Source organism: Heterocephalus glaber, unplaced genomic scaffold (genome assembly GCF_053883595.1).
Source record: "Heterocephalus glaber isolate CG9 unplaced genomic scaffold, H.glaber_assembly_v1.0 deba00000281, whole genome shotgun sequence".
Lineage (NCBI taxonomy): Eukaryota > Metazoa > Chordata > Mammalia > Rodentia > Bathyergidae > Heterocephalus > Heterocephalus glaber.
Window position 1 is genome coordinate 12,537,985 of NW_028258139.1, and position 24,737 is coordinate 12,562,721.

Below are 24,737 nucleotides of genomic sequence, written 5' to 3' on the forward strand. Positions count from 1 at the left end.
GCTGGCTATCCTAGGGGAAGCTTCTGGAGCTGCAGGGGCTGTTCTGGATGACTCACCCGTTGCCTGTGCTGGCCACACAGGAAGCCACAAATCTGAGATCTGGGCAGGAGAGCCAAGCTGGCATGGCAGCTGAGTCACACAGCCGGCAGGCCCTCAGACAGACACCTAGGGACACGCTGAAGGGTGTGCTTATAGCGGACCCAGGCCTGAGATGGATGAAGTGCCGGGCGCACCTGCTATGCTCACCACCCAGAGACACCCCCACTCCTGCTTGCAACCAGAGAGGTTCTTGACCTACCCTACCCTTAACATAGCAGCCTTTTCTTTTTTTTTTTTTTAATATCTTTTTTTTTTGTATTAAATTCTTTTATTGGTACATTGTAGGTATACAACACAATTACATTTCTCATTGGGAACTGTACCTTTATATAATGCATTTTGTTTCTTATTTCCCCATTACAGCAGCCTTTTCTAGGCCTAGGGGTTTTGGGCCAGCTTTGAGGGTCTCAGTTCTTATGCCCACTGCCCACCGGATACTTTGTGCCCACCACTGGGAGTGCAGGGTGCACTAGGGGAGCCCAGGCTGGGGTCACCCCGTCATATGATAGTAGTAGGAGTTGAGGATTCTGACTTACTCTGTGGCAGCTGCTGTCTGGAGTGGCCTGGGTTTGTGGCACTGAGATAGTGGTGACTCCCAGTGGCTCCCTGACATGGGAGCTGCTTCAGCTGGGGCCTGGTGACCCTGTGCTGGGTGCTGAGCCACCTTACCCTCATTCAGGTGGCCATGGGTACCTGGTAGGGGTGGACAGCTGGGCAGGTAGGTGGCCAGGACTGAGCTTCTGCCTCTTACCCTATGTGGGGTAGATCTCAGACATCCAGGTGAGTGGGCAGTCGGAGGACATGACGGCCAAAGAGAAGCTGCTGCTGTGGTCCCAGCGTATGGTAGAGGGCTACCAGGGCCTGCGCTGTGACAACTTCACCTCCAGCTGGCGTGACGGCCGCCTCTTCAATGCCATCATCCACCGACACAAGTACGTGCCCTGAGAGGCAGAGGGGACTGAATTGGAGGCACCCCATCTGGGGCATCTTCAAACAAGTCAGGGCCAAGAGGGTGGCAGGAGGGATGTCTTCTACTGACAGGAACTTGGTGCCCGGGGGAATGAGTGCCAGCCAGCCACCTCTGGGTGGTGCCAGGGAGCAGGGCCCTACCCTTTTGCTCCTGGATCTTCAGAAGAGCCTCCAGGTCCTTATGGCCCTTGGGGTGGGGTATGGTGCAGATTCTGCTCACAAAGATATCTCAGAAGGGCTTGGCAGGTGGGCAGGCTGCAGGGAGCCCAGGCTGATTGTACCCTTTGCTCAGGGCAACAAGCCTGTGCCCACTGCAGGCCCCCCTGGGCTCTTGGGGAGTGGGGACAGCAGGGTCCTTTCAAGTCTGTCCATGTGGATAGGATTGGGAGTACTAGAGGAACAGATGTGGGGTCATGGCTCCATGTTTACCAGGTTATGTGGAAGAGTTTGTCTTGTACTAGTCTATGAGTGGGCCTCACTACCCCCATCCAGCCTGCCTCACTTGGCCATTTGTCCACAGACCTATGCTCATTGACATGAGTAAAGTGTATCGCCAGACCAACCTGGAGAACCTGGACCAGGCCTTCTCTGTGGCAGAGCGCGACCTGGGCGTGACTCGGCTCCTGGACCCTGAGGGTACGAGCTACTGGACTTTCCTCCTTTCACCTCTATGGCTGCACAGGCCCCTCTGACCCTGCCCTTCCCTGCAGATGTCGACGTCCCACAGCCTGATGAAAAGTCCATCATTACCTACGTCTCATCTCTTTACGATGCCATGCCTCGTGTGCCTGGTGCACAGGATGGGGTGAGGGCCAATGTGAGTAGTGGCCCAGGGACAGTGGGAGGCAAGTCAGCCCCATTTGGCCCCTAACTGCTTGTGTGCCCACAGGAGCTGCAGCTCCGCTGGCAGGAGTACCGGGAGCTGGTTCTGCTGCTACTACAGTGGATCCGGCACCACACCACTGCCTTCGAGGAGCGAAAATTCCCCTCCAGCTTTGAAGAGATAGAGGTAGGCCTGCCCTCATGGCCAGGGTCTTCTGCCCATCCTGACATAGCTCCTGACACCCCTATCCCCACAGATCCTGTGGTGTCAGTTCCTGAAGTTTAAGGAGACAGAGCTTCCAGCCAAGGAGGCCGACAAGAACCGGTCCAAAGGGATCTACCAGTCCCTGGAGGTGAGTGAGTATCCCTTAGGGATGTGAGTGGTGTGTCCCTTAGGGAGGTGAGTGGGGTGTCCCTTAGGGAGGTGGGTGAGGTATCTCCTACAGAGAAAAAGTTGGGCATCCTATCTCCCCAGTGCCTGGAAACCCTGCCTTTTGAGCTTTTGGGACCAGGGATGTTCTAGGTTAGGTGGGCGGGGGGCCTGAGGCCCCGGCATGCCCACTGTCTATAGCTTGGGGCTGAGTTCTGTCCCTGCTGCTAGGGTGCAGTGCAAGCAGGTCAGCTCAAGGTGCCCCCCGGCTACCACCCCCTGGATGTGGAGAAGGAGTGGGGCAAGCTGCATGTGGCCATCCTGGAGCGGGAAAAGCAACTTCGGAGCGAGTTTGAGAGGTGAGTGGTGTGGGGAATTGGCAGTGGGTGGGGCCCTGTGGTTGCAGGGGAGCCACCCAAGGGTGAGTCACTGCTTCGGGAGGAAATCCCCCCCTCCCTCAGGCTGGGGAACCCAAGCTCTCTCGCCCCAGGCCAGCAAGACATTGGGCCCCAGGCAGGCAGGGAGGTTGGAGCTGAGGGGAGCTGCTCACTGGCCAGAGTGTAGCTGGGCCCCTGTACCCCGCACCACAAGTTTCAGGGGTACTCTGGGTTGCAGGCTCGAGTGTCTTCAGCGCATTGTGAGCAAGTTACAGATGGAGGCTGGGTTGTGTGAAGAGCAGCTGAATCAGGCCGACACCCTGCTACAGTCGGTGAGGGGGAGGGGCAAAGGGAGGAGGGAGGGTGAGGAAGGGAGGGGCAAGGGGAGGAGGGAGGGGTGGGACTGAGGTAGGAGGGAGGTGGGAGGAGCCCGAGTGTTCTGCCCTGTGGCCAGACTACTTACGGCCTGCCTGGCTCTGTGGGCAGGGTGGGGCACTAGGGTAGGGAAACTAGGACCAGGTCCTCCCTTGTGATATTCTGCCAACTCCGATCTCTTGCTCTGGGCAGAGCTGGCTTCTGGGCACCAGGCAGGATACCAAGCTGCCCTACCTTCTTGCAGGCTGACCTCTACCTCACAGCAGTTTGCTGTTGAGGGCAGCCCCCATCCCTACTGCTAGTTGAGTGCCTGTGGGACCTGAGCAGAGTCTTGTCAAGGGGCTACATTACAGGGATGGATGATGGGGAATGAGGTGCAGGATCCTGCGGAAAGGTCATAAAGGGTCTCCATCCTTGGCCTCTTGGGATTCCTTTGACTGGGTCCTGACTCTTCGAGCTAGGCTGTGCAGGCTTGCCGAGGCTTGTCCACATGTCAGAATGATATGTGGGGTTGGCAAGAGGGGCAGAAAAGGACAAGGTCCCGAGGCAGCAGGCTGGAGAAGGGGGCCAGGGTGCTGTGTGGTCCAGGAGGAGGGCCAGCCAGGCTCTGCATCACAGGCAACACCTTGCAGGATGTCCGGCTGCTGGCTTCAGGCAAGACACCACAGCGGGCAGGGGAGGTGGAACGGGACTTGGACAAGGCTGATGGCATGATCCGGCTGCTATTCAATGATGTACAAACCCTCAAAGATGGGCGGCACCCGCAGGGAGAGCAGATGTACCGCAGGTGGGGACTGATGTGCCCTCCCCTGGTTGCCCCTGGGTGGTAAACCTGGGCCCAGCTGACCTCCCGATTCTCTGCTGCCCAGGGTATACCGTCTGCACGAGCGTCTGGTGGCCATTCGCACAGAGTATAACCTCCGGCTGAAGGCGGGTGTGGCTGCCCCTGTGACCCAGGTAACCCTGCAGAGCACACAGAGGCGCCCGGAACTGGAAGATTCCACCCTGCGCTACCTGCAGGATCTGCTGGCCTGGGTGGAGGAGAACCAGCGCCGGGTAGACAGTGCTGAATGGGGTGTGGACTTGCCCAGTGTGGAGGCGCAGCTGGGCAGCCACCGAGGCCTGCATCAGTCCATTGAGGAATTCCGGGCCAAGATTGAGCGGGCACGGAGTGACGAGGTGGGCAGCACCTCTGGGTTGGGCAGTGGGTGGTAGGCCAGGTACCATGCCTTCGGACCTCACCCCTCTTGGTGCTCTATAGGGCCAGCTGTCCCCTGCCACCCGGGGTGCCTACCGAGACTGCCTGGGTCGCCTGGACCTACAGTATGCCAAGCTGCTGGTGAGTGGAAGGGGCCATCTGGGGCTGGGGGAGGTGGGTGGCAGCAGCCTGCTGACACATTCCCTGCCTGCAGAATTCCTCCAAGGCCCGGCTCCGTTCCCTGGAGAGCCTGCACGGCTTTGTGGCAGCTGCTACCAAGGAGCTGATGTGGCTGAATGAGAAGGAAGAGGAGGAGGTGGGCTTCGACTGGAGTGACCGCAACACCAACATGGTTGCCAAGAAGGAGAGCTACTCGGTGAGGCTCCTTGGCCCCCCAGAACTATCCTGCAAGCCCCATCCTCACCTCTTTCCTCTGTACCTGGCTCATACCCTCATTGTCCCCCACTGTTGAGAGCCATTCGGGTGGCCAGTGAGGTCCAGCTCTAGACTCCACAGAGACTAGCACTGTACTTGGGTTGTATTTGCTGGGAGACTGCAGATGCCAGCCTAGCCTGACCCTGTTCTGAGACTCTGTGGCCCTGCATCAGGCCCTCATGCGTGAGCTGGAGCTGAAGGAAAAGAAAATCAAAGAGATACAGAACACTGGGGACCGGCTGCTGCGGGAGGACCACCCTGCCCGGCCCACGGTGGAGGTGAGGGGAGGAGTACAACACTGGGGAGGGGATACTATGGGCTCCTGTGTCGGGGAAGGCCTGGGGGTGACCATCCTAGGCCTGGTATGCGGGGAGGGACTGTGGGAACCACCCTGGGCCCCAGATTGTAGGAGGGGCCTGAGGACAGTCTGTTCTGCAGTCCTTCCAGGCTGCCCTGCAGACCCAGTGGAGCTGGATGCTGCAGCTGTGTTGCTGCATCGAGGCGCACCTGAAGGAGAACACTGCCTACTTCCAGGTGAGAACTGATGTCTCCTCTTCCCTGGGGCTCAGCCACAGATCCTAGTAGGACCCCCCTAACTGTAGGCTGATGCTTGGCCCCTAACCCTCCTATGACTGCCCAGGAAAAGCCAGATGCTTCCTGCACTCTGTCCCACCGAGTTGGGGTCAGACTCCTCCCCAGTCCTCTTGCCACCCCTTGGCCCAGGCCTCATCCCTTTGGCCTGGACCGGAGCAGTTCACCGTAATCCTTCCCCCCACCTCAGTTCTTCTCAGATGTACGGGAGGCTGAGGAGCAGCTGCAGAAGCTGCAGGAGACGCTGCGTAGGAAATACAGCTGTGACCGCTCCATCACCATCACCCGACTTGAGGACCTGCTACAAGATGCCCAGGTGAGGCGGATTTGGGCAGGAGCACAGGGACAGGCTGGGCTAGAGTAGGGGCTGTGTTGGGGGATACAGGGCCTGGGGGCATCCTGGGAGTGCGATGAACTGAGAGGCTGACTCAGTGGTTGGCTGAAGCTGTGTGAGCCTCACCCCCGGAGCCTCTGTGAATGTAGGCCTGAATCAGCTGGTGTCTCACATGTTTGATTGTAGGTGGACACTGGCTTTCTGGCCCAATGTCTGGAGCAAGTACAGTCTGTAGGGCTGTGGAGGGCTGAGTATGATCTCCACAGCCATGGTGCAGGGTGGAGGTGTCCCCAGGAGGGTCAGTGGTCTGGATGAGAAGTGATGGAGGGAGGAGCTGGCTTTGTGGTCTGCAAAGGCCAGTGCCTCATCCACAGTGTCTGCCTGGGAGAGGCCAAGAGGTATAGATCACCCCCCAGCAAGGACTCTGGCCCACAGCCTTAGACAGTCCTTGGTGAGGCCTGGTTCTCACAGAGGGGCTGGACAGGAGGAAGAGCTGACCTTTTACAGCCAGAAGGTGAGGAAGCAGGGGTGAGACTATTGCAGGGTTCAGAATATAGCTAGGCTGTTCCCCCTCCTCTGGAGAACATAGTGGGTGGCCTGGGGTGGGACACCCAGTCTGGGTTGGGAAGAGGTACAGTGGGATCTGCTTGGGGGATAAGTCCTAGGCCCTGTCCTGGCCATGCTTTCTGCCTCCAGTGCCCCCACCCCCAGCATCAGGAAGAATCCACAGACTCGGCCATTTCAGTTCTGGGGTTGCTGGGGTGCATGCTGCCTGTATCTGGATGCTGACTGTGTCTACCCTTAACTGCCTCTTGCCATAGGATGAAAAGGAGCAGCTGAATGAATACAAGGGGCACCTCTCTGGTCTGGCCAAGAGGGCTAAGGCCATTGTGCAGCTGAAACCCCGTAACCCAGGCTACCCTGTGCGGGGGCATGTGCCCCTGCTGGCTGTGTGTGACTACAAGCAAGTGGAGGTGAGCTGGGCTATGTGGGCCTAAAAAGGAGGTTGCCAGGTGGGGGTATGGGCAGGCCACATTGTCACCAACTCTCACTGTCCCAGGTGACCATGCATAAGGGTGACCAGTGCCAGCTGGTGGGCCCTGCGCAGCCATCCCACTGGAAAGTGCTCAGCAGCTCTGGCAGTGAGGCCGCTGTGCCCTCTGTGTGCTTCCTCGTGCCCCCGCCCAACCAGGAAGCCCTGGAGGCCATCACCAGGTGGGTGGCCTGGGGGCCTACATGTAGAGGCATGGACAGTGGGGTCAGCCCAAGATATCCCTGACAGTTGATTTGCTGCCAGGCTGGAGGCCCAGCACCAGGCTCTGGTTGCCCTGTGGCACCAGCTGCACGTGGACATGAAGAGCCTTCTGGCATGGCAGAGCCTCAGCCGAGATGTGCAGCTCATCCGCTCCTGGTCCCTTGTCACGGTATGCCTGCCTCTGGCCGTGGGCTCTGTGGGGGAGGGGGAGGGGTGAGGGAATCCAGCCAGCTCGCCTGTACTCAGCTGTGCATGCCCCTTTAGTTCCGTACACTGAAGCCGGAGGAGCAGCGCCAAGCTCTGCGCAGCTTGGAGCTACACTATCAAGCCTTCCTGCGGGACAGCCAGGATGCCGGTGGCTTTGGGCCTGAGGACCGGCTGGCAGCAGAGCGAGAGTACAGCTCTTGCAGCCACCACTACCAGCAGCTACTACAGAACCTGGAGCAGGGTATGCAGTGGGCAGGGCCAGTGGGCAGTTAGGCTGACAGCCAATGGCAGCTGAGTGACAGGGATGTGCCCCTAGGTGAGCAGGAGGAGTCTCGATGCCAGCGCTGCATCTCGGAGCTCAAGGACATCCGGCTGCAGCTAGAGGCCTGTGAGACGCGCACTGTGCATCGGCTGCGGCTTCCACTAGACAAGGAACCCTTGAAGGAGTGTGCCCAGCGTATCGCCGAGCAGCAGGCAGGCGCTATTCTCATCCCCATATCCCCCCAGTCTAGCCTTCAGGGCTTCTCTGTATTGGCTGTGGTGGTCACTGTGCCCCTACTTGGTCTTGCCTCAGAAAGCACAGGCTGAGATAGACGGATTGGGCAAGGGGGTTGCCCGGCTTTCCGCTGAAGCTGAGAAGGTCCTGGCCCTACCTGAGCCATCATCTGGTGTCCCTATTCTGCGCTCGGAGCTGGAGCTGACTCTTGGCAAGCTGGAACAGGTCCGAAGTCTCTCTGCCATCTACCTGGAGAAGTGAGTGCCCTGGGTGGTGGATAGCAGGCGTGGGTCAGGCTGTGGTGAGGGCTGTGACATTGGGTATGCTGAGCAGAGGAAAGATGGGACATGGGACAAATTGGGGGCTGTTGAGTGCTCTGGCCAGGAGACTGGGCTTGGACCAGAGTGGTGGCTGTGAAAGTGACAAGCAGGTTTCTGATCCTGATGTGTTTGAAGTTGGAGCCCACGGAGCTTAGGATGATAGAATGAGGGTGTGAGGGGGAGAGAGGAGCCTGGGGGGATGGGTGCTAGTCACTGAACTGGGAACACTGGGAGTGAGGATTTGGGAGTGTCAGCAGGCAGCTGGCCCAATGGGGAATATGGGGAGAGAACGGGGTTGGAGCAGAGGGTGGTCCAAACTGTGGACAGAAGGGAATGCAAATACAGGACAGGATGAAGGTGCAGCCTAGAGGTCAGGAGCAGAGGACTGCCAGAATACAGTAACTCAAGACTGTAGGTTGAGAGGAGGGAAAGGTCTGCCAAATGGAGGGCACCAGGGACTTTGAGAAGGGTCATCTTGGTGGAGAATAGAGATGAAGACCTGAGAAGAGCAGTTCAGGGTGGAGGGAGTGGGTGAGACAGTACAGGGGTGGGTTGGTAAGAGGCTCTTCACCAGCCCTCCTCCCACCAGACTCTTCCCTTCACCCCAGAGCTCTTGGTGACATGCAGGGTTCCTTCCAGAGACTGGCCCTTTCTGCCTCCCCTCCTGGCCCACTTCCATGCCCAGCTGGAGGTCTCTTCTACCCTTTGTGTATATTTTGATTATTTTCATGTAGAAGCATGAAAACTAGTATAGTCATGTGGATTAATTTTCAGAAGTACAGTGAGAAGTCTGTCTCTATCCCTGCCTTTTCTGTCCTGACTCTTAGCCTTTATTTCTTGTATTTATTTCTTTCTTTACTGCTAACAGTATGTCAACCCTTTGTCCACCCTTTATTCACAAATGCCATCATTTGTGATGAGAAAAATATCAGTCAGTGCCATGGTGCTGCTCCCTCCTAGGACCCCTCAGCCCATCTTTCCTGGGTGACAACATCTGCCCCAGGACCTTAGAGTCTGCTGTTCTTGCCTGGAGCATCCTCCTTTCTGATCTTTCTACTGGAGATTAAGTGTCCCTGCACTGAGAGGTCCCCCAACCACCCAGATATCTTTTCTTCTCTCTGAAGCTGATGGCCACAGAAGTCTGAACTTGGCAGGAGGCACCCAGGGCCTACCTGGCCTCTAGTGCCATTCCCCAAGACTTGCTGCTAGAGCCCACCTGTGCCTAGGCTCTGAGCCCTGCTTTTTCTCAGGCTCAAGACCATCAGCCTGGTGATCCGAAGCACTCAGGGGGCTGAGGACATGCTGAGGGCCCATGAGGAGCAGCTCAAGGAAGTCCAGGCTGTGCCTGCCACCCTCCCAGAGCTTGAGTCCACAAAGGCCTCACTAAAGGTACAGTGATAGGGTTTGTGCCTCACCGGGGGGAGGATACAGCAGGAGCCCTGGCTGGACAGCACTGGTCCCTCCTCTGCCCAACAGAAGCTGCGGGCCCAGGCAGAGGCACAGCAGCCCGTGTTCGACGCCTTGAAGGATGAACTTCGAGGGGCACAGGAAGTGGGAGAGCGGCTGCAGCAGCGGCATGGGGAGCGGGACGTGGAGGTGGAGCGCTGGCGTGAGCGGGTCACTCAGCTGCTGGAGCGCTGGCAGGCTGTGCTAGCCCAGACTGATGTGCGCCAGCGGGAACTTGAGCAGCTGGGCCGCCAGTTGCGCTACTACCGTGAGAGTACAGACCCGCTGAATGCCTGGCTACAGGATGCCAGGTGCCGTCAGGAGCAGATCCAGGCTGTGCCCATGGCCAATAGCCGGGCCGTGCGGGAGCAACTGCAGCAGGAAAAGGTGGGCCTGGATTGGAGTAGGTGGTGTTGGGGGTGCTGTGTAGCTGTCAGTGCTGACTGCCCTCCCCACAGGCTCTGCTAGAGGAAATTGAGCGCCATGGTGAGAAGGTTGAGGAGTGCCAGAAGTTTGCCAAGCAGTACATCAATGCCATTAAGGTGAGGCCTCCCTGCAGCCTGCGTCAAGATCCATATCCCCAGACACACTTGCCAGGCTGGTGGGGCTGGGCCATGCCTGAGAAAGCCTGTGAGGTGGGCATGGAAGGCAGGCATAAGGATCCAGAAAGCAGAGCTGGCAACGCACCATTGTGTCCCCACAGGATTACGAGCTCCATCTGGTCACATACAAGGCACAGCTTGAGCCAGTGGCCTCCCCGGCCAAGAAGCCTAAGGTCCAATCTGGGTCGGAGAGCGTAATCCAGGAGGTGAGATGGGGCAGGGTGAGCCTAACATGGTTGAGGACTGGTGGGCTCCATGGGGTGTTAGCTCTCAGCGGACTGACTTTCCCCCTCTTCCCCAGTATGTGGACCTACGTACACGCTACAGTGAGCTGACCACTCTCACAAGCCAGTACATCAAATTCATCAGTGAGACATTGCGGCGCATGGAGGAGGAGGAGGTATGGTTAAGGCCACACAGGGTGGGTTGAGGGAAGCCCTCCTGCTGCCTGTCTTGCCCCAAACTTAGCCCATCGGGAGCTGTCAGAGACCACTTAAACAGCTCTGCCCACTCTTGCCTGGTGCCACCCAGCACCCCCTTCCCCAGCACGGCTACCCAGGCTGCCCTCACCTGTAGCCTCACCTTGGCCTGGTGCTGCGCTGCTCTCTTGATGGTGGCTTGTGCCTCCTCTCGTCTCTCTTGGCAAGTGTCCTCAGCTGCATCCCACTGGCTCTCATGCGCGTTCTTCTTGGGAATTCTGTGTTGGTTCCACTTGGCCCTTTGCTCTGGGAAGAGTCCTGGGTGTTAGGTTGTGGGGATTGGGGAGGGGTAGCATCACAAGGTGCCTTGGGTGGGCCAGGTGCCCACTTGTCCAGTTCCTTCCCACCTCCTGAGTGGCCTTGCCTCCTCTGCTCAGGTCTGCTGGCTTGAGAGTCCCTCTTCTGAGCTGGTTCAGGTCTGCTCTGCTCTCTCCATTCTGGCCCTCTCACCCTGTCCCACTCATTTAGCTTCGGGAGTGGCTTCCTAGAGGGAACCCTAGTGGGAGCCAGACCTCCTGGTGTCTGGTAGAGCTGGGCAGGACTGTGGTGGGCATGGCTTGCAGACCTTGCGAGCCTCCTGCTTTGCTCTCTCTCTCTCTCCCCCCCAACCCCACCCCGTCTGTCTCCGTCGCCTGTCTGCGGGAAGAGGGGAGGACGCCTGGGCCTCCTTTCCCAGGCTGGTGAGCACAGTGGGTCCGGCTGCGCTCGCTGCCTGAGTGCCCTGGGTGGGTGCACGCTATCTCCTTGGCTGGGCTGGGACCTTTGTCCTCCCTCATTCCCCCTGCATCGCACTGTCCGAGTGAACTGTGGTGGTACCGTGTCACGTTGAGCACCTGGCTCCTGCCTCACGCTTACGCTCATGCTCTCTCTGGTTCTCTTCCTCTCTCTGCCATGGCCACAGAGGCTGGCCGAGCAGCAGCGGGCAGAGGAGCGGGAGCGACTGGCAGAGGTGGAGGCCGCGCTGGAGAAGCAGCGGCAGCTGGCTGAGGCTCATGCCCAGGCCAAGGTGCAGGCGGAGCTGGAGGCACAGGAACTGCAACGGCGCATGCAGGAGGAGGTGGCACGGCGGGAAGAGGCAGCAGTGGATGCACAGCAGCAGAAACGCAGTATCCAGGAAGAGCTGCAGCATCTGCGGCAGAGCTCGGAGGCGGAGATCCAGGCCAAGACCCAGCAGGTGGAGGCAGCTGAACGCAGCAGGCTGCGCATCGAGGAGGAGATCCGTGTGGTACGCCTACAGCTGGAAACAACAGAGCGCCAGCGTGGTGGGGCTGAGGGTGAGCTGCAGGCTCTGCGTGCACGAGCAGAAGAGGCGGAAGCACAGAGGCGGCAGGCGCAGGAGGAGGCTGAGCGCTTGCGGAAGCAAGTGCAGGAGGAAAGCCAGCGCAAGCGTCAAGCAGAGGCAGAGCTGGCCCTGCGTGTAAAGGCTGAGGCTGAGGCAGCACGAGAGAAGCAGAGGGCTCTGCAGTCACTGGAGGAGCTTCGTCTGCAGGCGGAGGAGGCAGAGAGGCGACTGAGGCAGGCAGAAGCAGAGCGGGCTCGCCAAGTGCAGGTAGCCCGGGAGACAGCTCAGCGTAGTGCAGAGGCAGAGCTGCAGAGCAAGCGTGCCTCCTTTGCAGAGAAGACTGCACAGCTGGAGCGCACCCTGCAGGAAGAGCATGTGACAGTGACCCAGCTGCGAGAGGAGGCAGAACGGCGGGCACAGCAGCAGGCAGAAGCTGAACGTGCTCGTGAGGAGGCTGAGCGGGAGCTGGAGCGCTGGCAGCTAAAGGCCAATGAGGCATTGAGGCTGCGGCTGCAGGCAGAGGAGGTGGCACAGCAAAAGAGCTTGGCGCAGGCTGAGGCTGAGAAGCAGAAGGAGGAGGCAGAGCGTGAGGCCCGGCGGCGTGGTAAGGCAGAAGAGCAGGCTGTGCGGCAGCGGGAGCAGGCCGAGCAGGAGCTAGAGAAACAGCGACAGCTGGCAGAGGGCACTGCACAGCAGCGCCTGGCAGCAGAGCAGGAACTGATTCGCCTACGGGCTGAGACTGAGCAGGGGGAACAGCAGCGTCAGCTGCTGGAAGAGGAGCTGTCCCGGCTGCAGCGTGAGGCAGCCGAAGCTACACAGAAGCGCCGGGAGTTAGAGGCGGAACTGGCCAAGGTGCGGGCAGAGATGGAGGTGCTGCTGGCCAGCAAGGCACGAGCTGAGGAGGAGTCCCGATCTACCAGTGAGAAGTCCAAGCAGCGGCTAGAAGCTGAAGCCAGCCGGTTCCGTGAGCTGGCTGAAGAGGCTGCCCGCCTACGTGCCCTGGCTGAAGAGGCCAAGCGGCAGCGGCAGTTGGCTGAGGAAGATGCAGAGCGCCAGCGAGCCGAGGCAGAGCGGGTACTCACTGAGAAACTGGCTGCCATCAGTGAGGCCACGCGGCTCAAGACGGAGGCAGAAATTGTGCTCAAGGAAAAGGAGGCAGAGAACGAGCGTCTGCGGCGGCTGGCAGAAGATGAGGCCTTCCAGAGGCGGAAGCTGGAGGAGCAGGCAGCACAGCACAAGGCTGATATTGAGGAGCGCCTGGCCCAGCTGCGCAAGGCATCAGAGAGTGAGCTCGAGCGGCAGAAGGGGCTGGTGGAGGACACACTGAGGCAGCGGCGGCAGGTGGAGGAAGAGATCCTCGCGCTGAAGGCAAGCTTTGAGAAAGCTGCTGCCGGCAAGGCAGAGCTGGAGCTGGAGCTGGGGCGCATCCGCAGCAATGCCGAGGACACATTACGCAGCAAAGAGCAGGCAGAGCTAGAGGCTGCTCGGCAGCGACAGTTGGCAGCGGAGGAAGAGCAGAGGCGCCGTGAGGCTGAAGAGCGTGTGCAGAAGAGCCTGGCAGCTGAGGAGGAGGCTGCAAGGCAGCGCAAGGCTGCACTGGAGGAAGTCGAGCGGCTCAAGGCCAAGGTGGAAGAAGCCCGGCGTCTGCGGGAGCGAGCAGAACAGGAGTCAACTCGGCAGCTACAGCTGGCCCAAGAAGCTGCCCAGAAGCGGCTGCAGGCAGAGGAGAAGGCACATGCCTTTGTGGTGCAGCAGCGAGAGCAAGAGCTACAGCAGACACTGCAGCAGGAGCAGAGCATGCTAGAGCGGCTGCGTGGTGAGGCAGAAGCAGCTCGGCGAGCGGCTGAGGAGGCCGAGGAGGCTAGAGAGCATGCTGAGCGTGAGGTAGCACAGTCTCGGCGGCAGGTAGAAGAGGCAGAGCGGCTGAAACAGTTGGCAGAGGAGCAGGCACAGGCCCAGGCTCAGGCCCAGGCTGCTGCAGAGAAGCTGCGCAAGGAAGCCGAGCAGGAGGCAGCCCGGAGGGCACAGGCCGAGCAGGCAGCCCTGAAGCAGAAGCTGACAGCTGATGCAGAGATAGAGAAGCACAAGAAGTTTTCAGAGCAGACACTACGACAGAAAGCCCAAGTGGAACAGGAGCTAACAACACTGCGGCTACAGCTGGAGGAGACTGACCACCAGAAGGGCATCCTGGATGAGGAACTGCAGCGGCTGAAGGCAGAGGTGACAGAGGCCGCCCGCCAGCGCAGCCAGGTGGAAGAGGAGCTCTTCTCTGTACGTGTGCAGATGGAGGAACTGAGCAAGCTAAAGGCACGCATTGAGGCTGAGAACCGCGCACTTATCTTGAGGGACAAGGACAATACACAGCGCTTCTTGGAGGAGGAAGCTGAGAAGATGAAGCAGGTGGCGGAAGAGGCTGCACGGCTGAGTGTGGCTGCCCAGGAGGCTGCACGGCTTCGGCAGCTGGCAGAGGAGGACCTGGCACAGCAGCGGGCCCTAGCAGAGAAGATGCTCAAGGAAAAGATGCAGGCAGTACAGGAGGCTACACGGCTCAAGGCTGAGGCAGAGCTGCTACAGCAGCAGAAGGAGCTGGCACAGGAGCAGGCCCGGCAGCTGCAAGAGGACAAGAAGCAGATGGCACAGCAGCTGGAACAGGAGACCCAGGGCTTTCAGCGGACACTGGAGGCAGAGAGACAGCGGCAGCTGGAGATGAGTGCGGAGGCCGAGCGCCTCAAGCTGCGCATGGTTGAGATGAGCCGGGCCCAGGCCCGTGCAGAGGAAGATGCCCAGCGCTTCCGGAAACAGGCTGAGGAGATCGGTGAGAAGCTGCACCGCACTGAGCTTGCCACACAGGAGAAGGTGACACTGGTACAGACTCTGGAGATCCAGAGGCAGCAGAGTGACCAAGATGCAGAGCGCTTACGAGAGGCCATCGCCGAGCTGGAGCGTGAAAAGGAGAAGCTCAAGCAGGAGGCCAAGTTGCTGCAGCTCAAGTCTGAGGAGGTACTGCCCTCCCTCCACATAGGCGGGCGGGCCCAGTGGGGAAGTCTGCCCCGGGGTGAGGTAGTGGGTGCTCCTAGGGCCCCGGCATCCCTGACCACTGCCCATTCCCTCTTCACTTCCCACAGATGCAGACGGTGCAGCAGGTCCAGATGCTGCAGGAGACCCAGGCCCTGCAACAGAGTTTCCTCTCTGAGAAGGACAGCCTGCTGCAGCGAGAGCACTTCATTGAGCAGGAGAAAGCAAAGCTGGAGCAACTTTTCCAGGATGAGGTAGCCAAGGCGCAGCAGCTGCGTGAGGAGCAGCGGCGGCAGCAGGAGCAGATGGAGCAGGAGAAGCAGCAGTTGGTAGCGAGCATGGAGGAGGCCCGGAGGCGGCAGCATGAGGCAGAGGAAGGTGTGCGGCGCAAGCAGGAGGAGCTGCAGCGCCTGGAACAGCAGCGACAGCAGCAAGAGAAACTGCTGGCTGAAGAGAACCAGAGGCTGCGTGAGCGGCTACAGCGCCTGGAGGAGGAGCACCGAGCTGCCTTGGCACACTCAGAAGAGATTGCAGCCTTGCAGGCTGCTGCTGTGAAGGCCTTGCCCAACGGCCGAGACACGCCTGATGGCCCAGCTGTGGAGGTGGAGCCTGAGGACACCTTCCAGGGCTTGCGACAGAGAGTGCCAGCTCAGCAACTGCAAGAGGCTGGCATCCTGAGCACAGAGGAATTACAGTGGCTGGCGCAGGGCCACACCACAGTAGCTGAGTTGGCACGACGGGAAGATGTGCATCGGTACCTGCAGGGCCGCAGCAGCATTGCAGGGCTGCTGCTGAAGCCCACCAATGAGAAGCTGAGCATCTACACAGCCCTGCAGAGGCAGCTGCTGAGCCCTGGTACAGCCCTCATCTTGCTCGAGGCCCAGGCTGCTTCAGGCTTCCTGCTGGACCCCGTGAGGAATCGACGGCTGACTGTCAATGAGGCTGTGAAGGAGGGTGTTGTGGGCCCTGAGCTACACCATAAGCTGTTGTCAGCTGAGCGCGCCGTCACCGGCTACAAGGACCCCTACACTGGGGAGCAGATCTCACTCTTCCAGGCCATGCAGAAGGACCTCATCGTGCACGACCATGGCATCCGCCTGCTGGAGGCCCAGATTGCCACAGGGGGCATCATTGACCCCGTACACAGCCACCGCCTGCCTGTGGACATGGCTTACCAGCGCGGCTACTTCGATGAGGCAATGAGCCGTGTCCTGGCGGACCCCAGTGATGACACCAAGGGCTTCTTTGACCCCAACACGCACGAGAACCTCACCTACCTACAGCTGTTGGAGCGCTGTGTGGAGGACCCTGAGACGGGCCTGTGCCTTCTGCCACTCACAGATAAGGCTGCCAAGGGTGGTGAGCTGGTCTACACCGACTCGGAGGCCCGGGACGTCTTTGAGAAGGCCACCGTGTCTGCACCGTTCGGCAAGTTTCAGGGCAAGACAGTGACCATTTGGGAGATCATCAACTCGGAATATTTCACGGCAGAGCAGCGACGGGACCTGCTGCGGCAGTTCCGCACAGGTCGTATCACGGTGGAGAAGATCATCAAGATAGTCATCACCGTGGTGGAGGAGCATGAGAGGAAGGGCCAGCTCTGCTTTGAGGGTCTTCGAGCCCTGGTGCCTGCCACTGAACTGCTGGAGAGCAGGGTCATTAATCATGACCTCTACCAACAGCTGCAGCAGGGCAAGCGCTCTGTGCGAGAGGTGGCTGAGATGGATGCTGTGCGGCAGGCCCTGAGAGGTGCCAGTGTTATTGCAGGTGTGTGGCTAGAGGAGGCAAGGCAGAAGCTGAGCATCTACGAAGCCCTGAGAAAAGGCCTGCTGCAGCCGGATGTGGCTGTGGCCCTGCTGGAGGCCCAGGCTGGTACTGGCCACATCATTGACCCTGCCACTAGTGCCCGGCTGACTGTGGATGAAGCAGTACGTGCTGGCCTGGTGGGCCCTGAGCTGCATGAAAAGCTGTTGTCAGCTGAGAAGGCTGTAACAGGCTACAGGGACCCCTACTCTGGCAAGAGTGTCTCTCTGTTCCAGGCCCTGAAGAAAGGCCTCATCCCCCGGGAGCAGGGCCTGCGCCTGCTGGATGCCCAGCTATCCACAGGTGGTATTGTGGACCCAAGCAAGAGCCACCGTGTGCCTCTGGATGTTGCCTGTGCCCGGGGCTACCTGGATGAGGAGACCAACAGGGCCTTGTTGACACCCAGGGATGACGCCAAGGTCTACCTTGACCCCAGCACGTGTGAACCAGTGACTTACAGCCAGCTCCAACAGCGGTGCCAGCCTGACCAGCTGACAGGGCTGAGCCTGTTGCTGCTGTCAGAGAAGGCCATCCAAGCCAGGCAGGAAGAGGTCTACTCTGAACTCCAGGCCCGGGAGACCTTTGAGAAGGCCACTGTCGAGGTCCCCATGGGCAGCTTCAAGGGCAGGATGGTGACAGTGTGGGAGCTCATCAGTTCTGAGTACTTCACGGAGGAACAGCGGCGGGAACTGTTGCGGCAGTTCCGTACAGGCAAGGTCACTGTAGAGAAAGTCATCAAAATCCTCATCACCATTGTTGAAGAGGTGGAGACCAAGCGGCAAGAGCAGCTGTCCTTCAGTGGACTCCGTGCCCCTGTGCCAGCCAGTGAGCTCCTGGCCGCCAAGGTCCTCAGCAGAGCCCAGTTTGAACAGCTCAAGGATGGCAAGACTTCAGTCAAAGATCTCTCGGAGGTGGGCTCTGTGAGGACGCTGCTTCAGGGCAGTGGCTGCCTGGCTGGCATTTACCTGGAGGACTCCAAGGAGAAGGTGACCATTTATGAGGCCATGCGCCGGGGCCTGCTCAGGCCAAGCACTGCCACACTTCTACTGGAGGCCCAGGCGGCCACTGGCTTTCTGGTAGACCCTGTGCGTAACCAGCGCCTGTATGTCCATGAGGCTGTGAAGGCAGGCGTTGTGGGCCCCGAGCTACACGAGAAGCTGCTGTCAGCTGAGAAGGCTGTCACTGGCTATAAGGACCCCTACTCGGGTACCATCATCTCACTCTTCCAAGCCATGAAGAAAGGTCTGGTGCTTAGGGAGCATGGCATTCGCCTGCTGGAGGCCCAGATTGCCACTGGTGGCATCATTGACCCTGTGCATAGCCACCGTCTGCCTGTGGAAGTGGCCTATCAGCGTGGCTACTTTGATGAGGAGATGAGCCGCATCCTGGCTGACCCCAGCGATGACACCAAGGGCTTCTTTGACCCCAACACTCATGAGAATCTCACCTATCTGCAGCTGCTGGAGCGCTGTGTGGAGGATCCTGAGACGGGCCTGCGCCTCCTGCCGCTGAAAGGGGCTGAGAAGGCTGAGGTGGTGGAGACCACGCAGGTGTATACTGAGGAGGAGACCCGGAGGGCATTTGAGGAGACACAGATTGACATCCCCGGTGGAGGCAGCCATGGTGGCTCCACCATGTCCCTGTGGGAAGTGATGCAGTCAGACCTGATCCCCGAGGAACAGCGGTCCCGGCTGATGGCTGACTTTCAGGCTGGCCGGGTGACCAAGGAGCGCATGATCATCATCATCATTGAGATCATTGAGAAGACTGAGATTATCCGGCAGCAGAACCTGACATCCTATGACTATGTGCGCCGCCGCCTCACTGCTGAGGACCTGTATGAGGCCCGGATCATCTCCCTAGAGAGCTACAACCTGCTGCGGGAGGGTTCAAAGAGCCTCCGTGAGGTCCTGGAAGCAGAATCTGTCTGGCGCTACCTCTATGGCACAGGCTCAGTAGCTGGTGTCTATGTGCCTGGCTCCAGGCAGACGCTGACTGTCTACCAGGCCCTTAAGAAGGGACTGTTGAGTGCCGAGGTGGCCCGCTTGCTGCTGGAGGCACAGGCGGCCACAGGCTTCCTACTGGATCCAGTGAAGGGCGAGCGGCTGACTGTGGATGAGGCTGTGCGAAAGGGCCTCGTGGGCCCCGAGCTGCATGACCGGCTGCTTTCAGCGGAGCGAGCTGTTACTGGCTACCGTGATCCCTACACTGAGCAGACCATCTCACTCTTCCAGGCTATGAAGAAGGAGCTGATCCCTGCAGAGGAGGCCCTTCGGTTGCTGGATGCCCAGTTGGCCACAGGAGGCATTGTAGACCCCCGCCTGGGCTTCCACCTCCCACTGGAGGTGGCCTACCAACGTGGTTACCTCAACAAGGACACATATGACCAGCTCTCAGAGCCCAGTGAGGTGCGCAGCTATATGGACCCCTCCACCGATGAACGCCTCAGCTACACACAGCTCCTCCGGCGGTGCCGCCGTGATGACAACAGTGGCCAGATGCTTTTGCCGCTCTCAGATACCCGCAAACTGACCTTCCGCGGCTTGCGCAAGCAAATCACCGTGGAGGAGCTGGTGCGCTCGCAAGTCATGGATGAGGCCACTGCACTACAGCTGCAAGAGGGCCTGACCTCTATTGAGGAGGTCACCAAGAACTTGCAGAAGTTCCTTGAGGGCACCAGCTGCATTGCTGGGGTCTTTGTTGATGCCACCAAAGAGCGGCTCTCAGTGTACCAGGCCATGAAGAAGGGTATCATTCGCCCTGGCACTGCCTTTGAGCTCTTGGAGGCCCAGGCAGCTACTGGCTATGTCATTGACCCTATCAAGGGGCTTAAGCTGACCGTGGAGGAGGCTGTGCGCATGGGCATTGTGGGCCCCGAGTTCAAGGACAAGTTGCTGTCAGCTGAACGTGCTGTCACTGGCTATAAGGACCCCTACACTGGGAAGCTCATCTCCCTCTTCCAGGCCATGAAGAAGGGCCTGATCCTGAAAGACCATGGAATCCGCCTGCTGGAGGCCCAGATCGCTACGGGTGGCATCATTGACCCCGAGGAGAGTCACCGGCTGCCTGTGGAGGTGGCATACAAGCGTGGCCTCTTTGATGAGGAGATGAATGAGATCCTAGTTGATCCTTCAGATGACACCAAGGGATTCTTTGACCCCAACACAGAGGAAAACCTCACCTACCTGCAGCTGATGGAGCGCTGCATCACTGACCCCCAGACTGGCCTGTGCCTCCTGCCACTGAAAGAAAAGAAGCGAGAGCGGAAGACATCCTCCAAGTCCTCGGTGCGCAAGCGCCGTGTGGTGATTGTGGACCCTGAGACAGGCAAGGAGATGTCAGTGTATGAGGCATACCGCAAGGGCCTCATTGACCACCAGACATACCTAGAGTTGTCTGAGCAGGAGTGCGAGTGGGAAGAGATCACCATCTCCTCCTCTGATGGTGTGGTCAAGTCCATGATCATTGACCGCCGTTCTGGCCGCCAGTATGACATTGATGACGCCATCTCCAAGAACTTCATTGACCGCTCTGCATTGGATCAGTACCGCGCTGGCACACTTTCCATCACCGAGTTTGCTGACATGCTTTCAGGCAATGCCAGTGGCTTTCGCTCCCGCTCTTCCTCAGTGGGCTCCTCATCCTCCTATCCCATTAGCCCTGTGGTCTCTAGGACCCAGCTGACCTCCTGGTCTGACCCCACCGAGGAGACGGGCCCAGTGGCTGGCATTTTAGACACAGAGACACTGGAGAAGGTGTCCATCACAGAGGCCATGCACCGCAACCTAGTGGACAACATCACCGGGCAGCGGCTACTGGAGGCACAGGCCTGCACGGGGGGGATCATCGATCCCAGCACGGGTGAGCGTTTCCCTGTCACTGACGCTGTCAACAAGGGCCTGGTGGACAAGATCATGGTGGATCGAATCAATCTGGCCCAGAAAGCCTTCTCTGGCTTTGAGGATCCACGCACCAAGACCAAGATGTCGGCTGCCCAGGCCCTGAAGAAGGGCTGGCTGTACTATGAGGCAGGCCAGCGCTTCCTGGAGGTGCAGTACCTGACAGGTGGCCTGATTGAGCCTGACGTGCCAGGCCGTGTATCCCTGGATGAGGCCCTGCACCGTGGCACCGTGGACACCCGCACAGCCCAGAAGCTCCGTGATGTCAGTGCCTACTCCAAGTACCTCACCTGCCCCAAGACCAAGCTCAAGATCTCCTATAAGGATGCACTGGACCGCAGCATGGTGGAGGAGGGCACAGGACTTCGGCTTCTGGAGGCTGCTGCCCAGTCCAGCAAGGGTTACTACAGCCCCTACAGTGTCAGTGGCTCTGGCTCCACTGCTGGCTCCCGCACTGGCTCCCGCACTGGCTCCCGGGCCGGCTCCCGCCGTGGCAGTTTTGATGCCACTGGCTCTGGCTTCTCCATGACCTTTTCTTCTTCCTCTTACTCTTCCTCGGGCTATGGCCGCCGCTATGCCTCAGGACCCTCGGCCTCCATGGGAGGCCCTGAGTCTGCAGTGGCCTGACTGCCTGCCTGCATCCCGCTCTCTCCCTCTGCATGTGGCTGGGCTCCCTGCCAAGATGCTGGGGTCTCTCTTTAACATTTAAAGGTGTCTTCCTCCCAAGTGGTGCCTCAAGTTTAACCAAAAAAAGCCAGACTAACACATTAATGTCTATTTGCTGTCCAGACAGCCTGTATTTTTGGGGGCGGGGCTGGCAGCCCCATTGACCACCGCACCCCTCTCGGGTCTCCCCACTCCCTTCAACCTGCCACTCACCACAGCCAGGTGCCTTGGAGGGTCCAGAGCCGGCCCCCAGCCCACTCTTCCTCTCTACCCAAGGAGGGTTTTGTGTGGGCAAAGCCCCAGCCCCATAAGCTAACCCCACTGGATGCCTACCTTCTGAGGGCAGTGGGGTCAGGCCTGGCAGCAGAGGGCCCTCCGTCCTCTCAGGGTGCCCACTTGGGGCCAGTGTTTCCCCCAGCATGTTTCTCAGACCGAGCCTGCACCTTTGGTGAGTCCTGCTGGTGACGGAAGGGCCCAGGCCAGCCATCTCTTCCAGCCTGCCCAGAGAAGCCCTTCCCCATGGGAAGATGAGGGTCCAGTCTACAGAGGCTCCCAGCCCCCGACACTCACTCTTCCAGGACCCCAGCCCCCAGCTTCAGCCTTCCAGCCTCAGTTCCCCTTGTAAGTGCCTTCTGTGTCCTCCCTCTTACCTAAGCCCTGAGGATCCAGACCTGGGGTGGGAGACCAATGTTCCATATGGGCAGTGCTGGGGGTTCTGCAGACCTGGCCTCCCCCGGGCCCAGTGGCCCCTTGAGCTTGTGAAGCCCCTTCCTGGGGGCCCTGGCCCCTCTTGGCCCAAAATGCTGGCTGGACTGTGTGTGCTGACCCAGGATCCCCACCAGTGCCCCTCATCCAACCAGCCCCTGGCCTTGGGAGCTCCCACCCCTGCCTCCACCCTCTGACTGAGCTTTGCATGCCCCACTAACCGGCTGGTGGCAGGTGGAGGTGCCAGGCAGAACACTAACCTGACCATGGGTGGGGCCCTGCAGCGTTCACCCTCCAATAAAAGCGATTCCAACCAACCTTCCTGTGGATCTTATCCTTGTTTTTTGGTTCTGGGGTCAGTTTTGGTCTGTGTGTTAGGCTTGGGAGATGTTGCAGCCCAGGCTTCAGGCTCTAGGCTCTAAGCTCAGCTACTATATCCTGACCAGGATGGGGCCTGTAGAGAACTGGCCTGAGGCTGGAGATCTATGGGCAAGAAAACCCAGGCAGTGGCTGAAGGGTGTGCAAGGCCACACTGAAGACCTAGCTGAGGTCTGCTGCCAGTCCAGCCATGACTTATTACCCAGCCCACATCTTACGCTTGCTCTGTGATTCTCTCTTGAGGTTCCTTTCTGGTGGGCTCTTCACTTATATTGTTCATTGGCTGTGCCAGCTCTCCTTGAGGGAGCGGTGTGACCACCGGATGAGCTTGTGCCCATTGATCCAGGGCAGCCCACCAGAGGAGGTAAGCCTCAGCAGCCACCATGAGCACTGCCAGCCCCTGAAGGCTGTACCTTGGCCTTGGCCTGCTGGCTTCTCGGGTGAAGCTTGTTCAGGATTCTGATTGCAATTTCTGGGAAGAGTTGCTGGAGGTAGGTGCGTGGGCAAACCCAGCCACTGAAAGCCAGTGGCCCAAGACTGTGACTGGTCCCTCCCTCCCTTCCTCCTTCCTTTACATGGGGGAGGATGCAAACCCTCAGCCGAGGGGTCTCCAGGCACTTGTGGGGTTCTGCTCTCTCCAACCCTGTTAGGTAATTTGGGTCACCCCTGCCAGATGCCTACTGGCTGAGTGAAATGAGCCAGCTTGGGGAGAGGCACAGTGTCCTTGGCCTCATCTCTGGCTTTTTATGTGCTCTGATTTGGAGTGCTGGGTGGCCTTCCTCTACTGGCCAACCAATTAACAATTCATATTTAGCCTTTTAGGAGCTCACTCTGTGCTAGAGTAAGAAAACCACTGTTACAAGCAGTCCCTTTGCAGCAGCAGAACACAGTTGTGTGAGGTGTCTGGCCACAGCCCTGAAAGCTGGGCCCAGCTGCTCTTCCTTCTTACTGCCCTTCTCCTTCTGCCCACACTAGCATGTTTTAGCACAGCCATAGCGTTTCTGTGGATCCCAGAACAAACAACATCCGTCCCCAGCTGGAAGCGCCTCACTGCCAGTCAGCAATGGTGTCTGGCAGGGCTCACCATAGCTGGACCCTGTGGCTCTCAGTGTTTTACCTCAGATGCCATTCTGCCCAGTGACAAGTCTGCTGCTGTCCCTTACATCAGCCACTCCTTGACCACAGGATACCTTTGAGGCTAGCGGCAGCTCTTGCTAGCCAAGGACAGTCCTGTGGAGGAAGGCGAGGCTAGTGTCCCATGGCTAGGGCTGGGCACACTGACCCCAGTGGGATCTGAGTGGCTCAGCAGCATCTGCTTTCACAGTGACAATTCTATGGGTGCAGCATGTGATGGGCTTGTTGTCTCAAGTACCCCTCCTAATACCCCATTTCTCCGAAAATAAGACCCAGCTGGAAAATAATCAGCTTTAAAAACTAGAGATCAAAAATGCCAGCTCCAATAAGCCTATCATTGCCTTACCTGCCATCACTATTCTCTTGCTTGGTGGCTACTCTGTAAGGCAAATAAGGTGGTAGCCAGGTGGTAAGGCAGCCAGTGGTAGTCCCAGCACTTGGGAGGCTGAGACAGGAGGATTGCTGTAAGTTCAAGACCAGCCTGGACTACATAGTTCAAAGTAGTGAGACCCTGTCTCAAAAAAACAAATAAAAAAACTCAGTGGCAAACTGCATGGTTTCACACACCTACAATCCCAGCTACTTGGGAGACTGAGGCAGGTGAATCACACATTTGAGGCCAGCCTAGGCAATTCAGCAAGACTATATCTCAAAATGGCCTGGTTAAACAGCAGCTTGTCATTAGTCAGAGAACTAGTGAATTAGAGAAGATATCTGAAGAAGTTACTCAGAATCCATTCTAGAAAGACAAGAGGATGGGAAATAAACAGTTTCTCACTGATCCAACTGAAGTAGAAGGCCCTGGAGGAAGCAAGGAGAGAAGTAATAGCCAATAATTATTTTCCAAATAGATGAAAAATATGATTATCAAAAAGCAAATGAAGGGCTAGGGATTTAGCTCAGTGGTTTTGTCGCCTTCTGTGGAAGCACAAGGACCCGAGTTCGATCTCCGGTACCAAAAAAACCCCAAACAAATGAAAATCAAACTATACCAAATTAAAACATCTACATCAAAATGTGTTGTTGCAAAACTGCAGAATACCAAAGACATGGAGAAAATCTTAAAGCAGGCAGAGAGAAAAGATAGATTACCTGCTAAAGGATAACAGACCAATAGCAGCTATCTCACTAGCAGCCACAGAAGCTTCTTACAGTGTATCCATCTCTCAGGAGTGTGGCTTTCACACGGTATCTTTTGGGAATGCAGAATCTTGAGGCTCATTGGAACCACTGACTCAGAATCCCTCCCTCCCCCCGCCCCCTGCCCCGATCTTGCTGTATTGTCAGGCTAGCCGCAAACTCCTGGACTAAAGCAATTCTTTGCCTCCCCCTCCCAAGTGCTGGGACCATAGGCATGTACCATTCCACTCAACTGGAATGTGTACTTTAACAAGATCACACATTAATGCATTTATATATGTATGTATGTATGTATTAGAAATTGAACCCAGGACCTTAACGTCCTTTTTTTTTTTTTCTT

The 24,737-nt window shown here is 58.4% G+C and overlaps 1 protein-coding gene across 30 annotated transcripts in view; it reads left to right on the forward strand.

The window, feature by feature from the left end:
* Plec (plectin) overlaps window positions 1-22,062 on the forward strand; it is a 62,607-nt gene extending 40,545 nt beyond the window's left edge. For 28 of the 30 annotated variants that reach the window (XM_013069272.3, XM_013069270.3, XM_087183494.1 and 25 more), the window contains 27 exons: window positions 865-1,031; window positions 1,589-1,704; window positions 1,779-1,885; window positions 1,958-2,077; window positions 2,148-2,243; window positions 2,492-2,619; window positions 2,876-2,969; window positions 3,645-3,799; window positions 3,882-4,191; window positions 4,274-4,351; window positions 4,425-4,586; window positions 4,819-4,923; window positions 5,084-5,179; window positions 5,427-5,552; window positions 6,392-6,544; window positions 6,631-6,785; window positions 6,868-6,994; window positions 7,090-7,273; window positions 7,349-7,506; window positions 7,607-7,785; window positions 9,099-9,237; window positions 9,325-9,681; window positions 9,753-9,836; window positions 9,998-10,102; window positions 10,198-10,296; window positions 11,277-14,657; window positions 14,783-22,062. In XM_013069272.3, coding sequence (XP_012924726.1) covers window positions 865-1,031; window positions 1,589-1,704; window positions 1,779-1,885; window positions 1,958-2,077; window positions 2,148-2,243; window positions 2,492-2,619; window positions 2,876-2,969; window positions 3,645-3,799; window positions 3,882-4,191; window positions 4,274-4,351; window positions 4,425-4,586; window positions 4,819-4,923; window positions 5,084-5,179; window positions 5,427-5,552; window positions 6,392-6,544; window positions 6,631-6,785; window positions 6,868-6,994; window positions 7,090-7,273; window positions 7,349-7,506; window positions 7,607-7,785; window positions 9,099-9,237; window positions 9,325-9,681; window positions 9,753-9,836; window positions 9,998-10,102; window positions 10,198-10,296; window positions 11,277-14,657; window positions 14,783-21,001 — 13,200 coding nt within the window. In that variant the 3' untranslated portion in view covers window positions 21,002-22,062. The remainder of the gene's footprint in view (window positions 1-864; window positions 1,032-1,588; window positions 1,705-1,778; window positions 1,886-1,957; window positions 2,078-2,147; window positions 2,244-2,491; window positions 2,620-2,875; window positions 2,970-3,644; window positions 3,800-3,881; window positions 4,192-4,273; window positions 4,352-4,424; window positions 4,587-4,818; window positions 4,924-5,083; window positions 5,180-5,426; window positions 5,553-6,391; window positions 6,545-6,630; window positions 6,786-6,867; window positions 6,995-7,089; window positions 7,274-7,348; window positions 7,507-7,606; window positions 7,786-9,098; window positions 9,238-9,324; window positions 9,682-9,752; window positions 9,837-9,997; window positions 10,103-10,197; window positions 10,297-11,276; window positions 14,658-14,782) is intronic. The other 2 variants (XM_087183460.1, XM_087183541.1) reach the window with 2 other exon arrangements.
* Window positions 22,063-24,737: the final 2,675 nt, after the last annotated feature.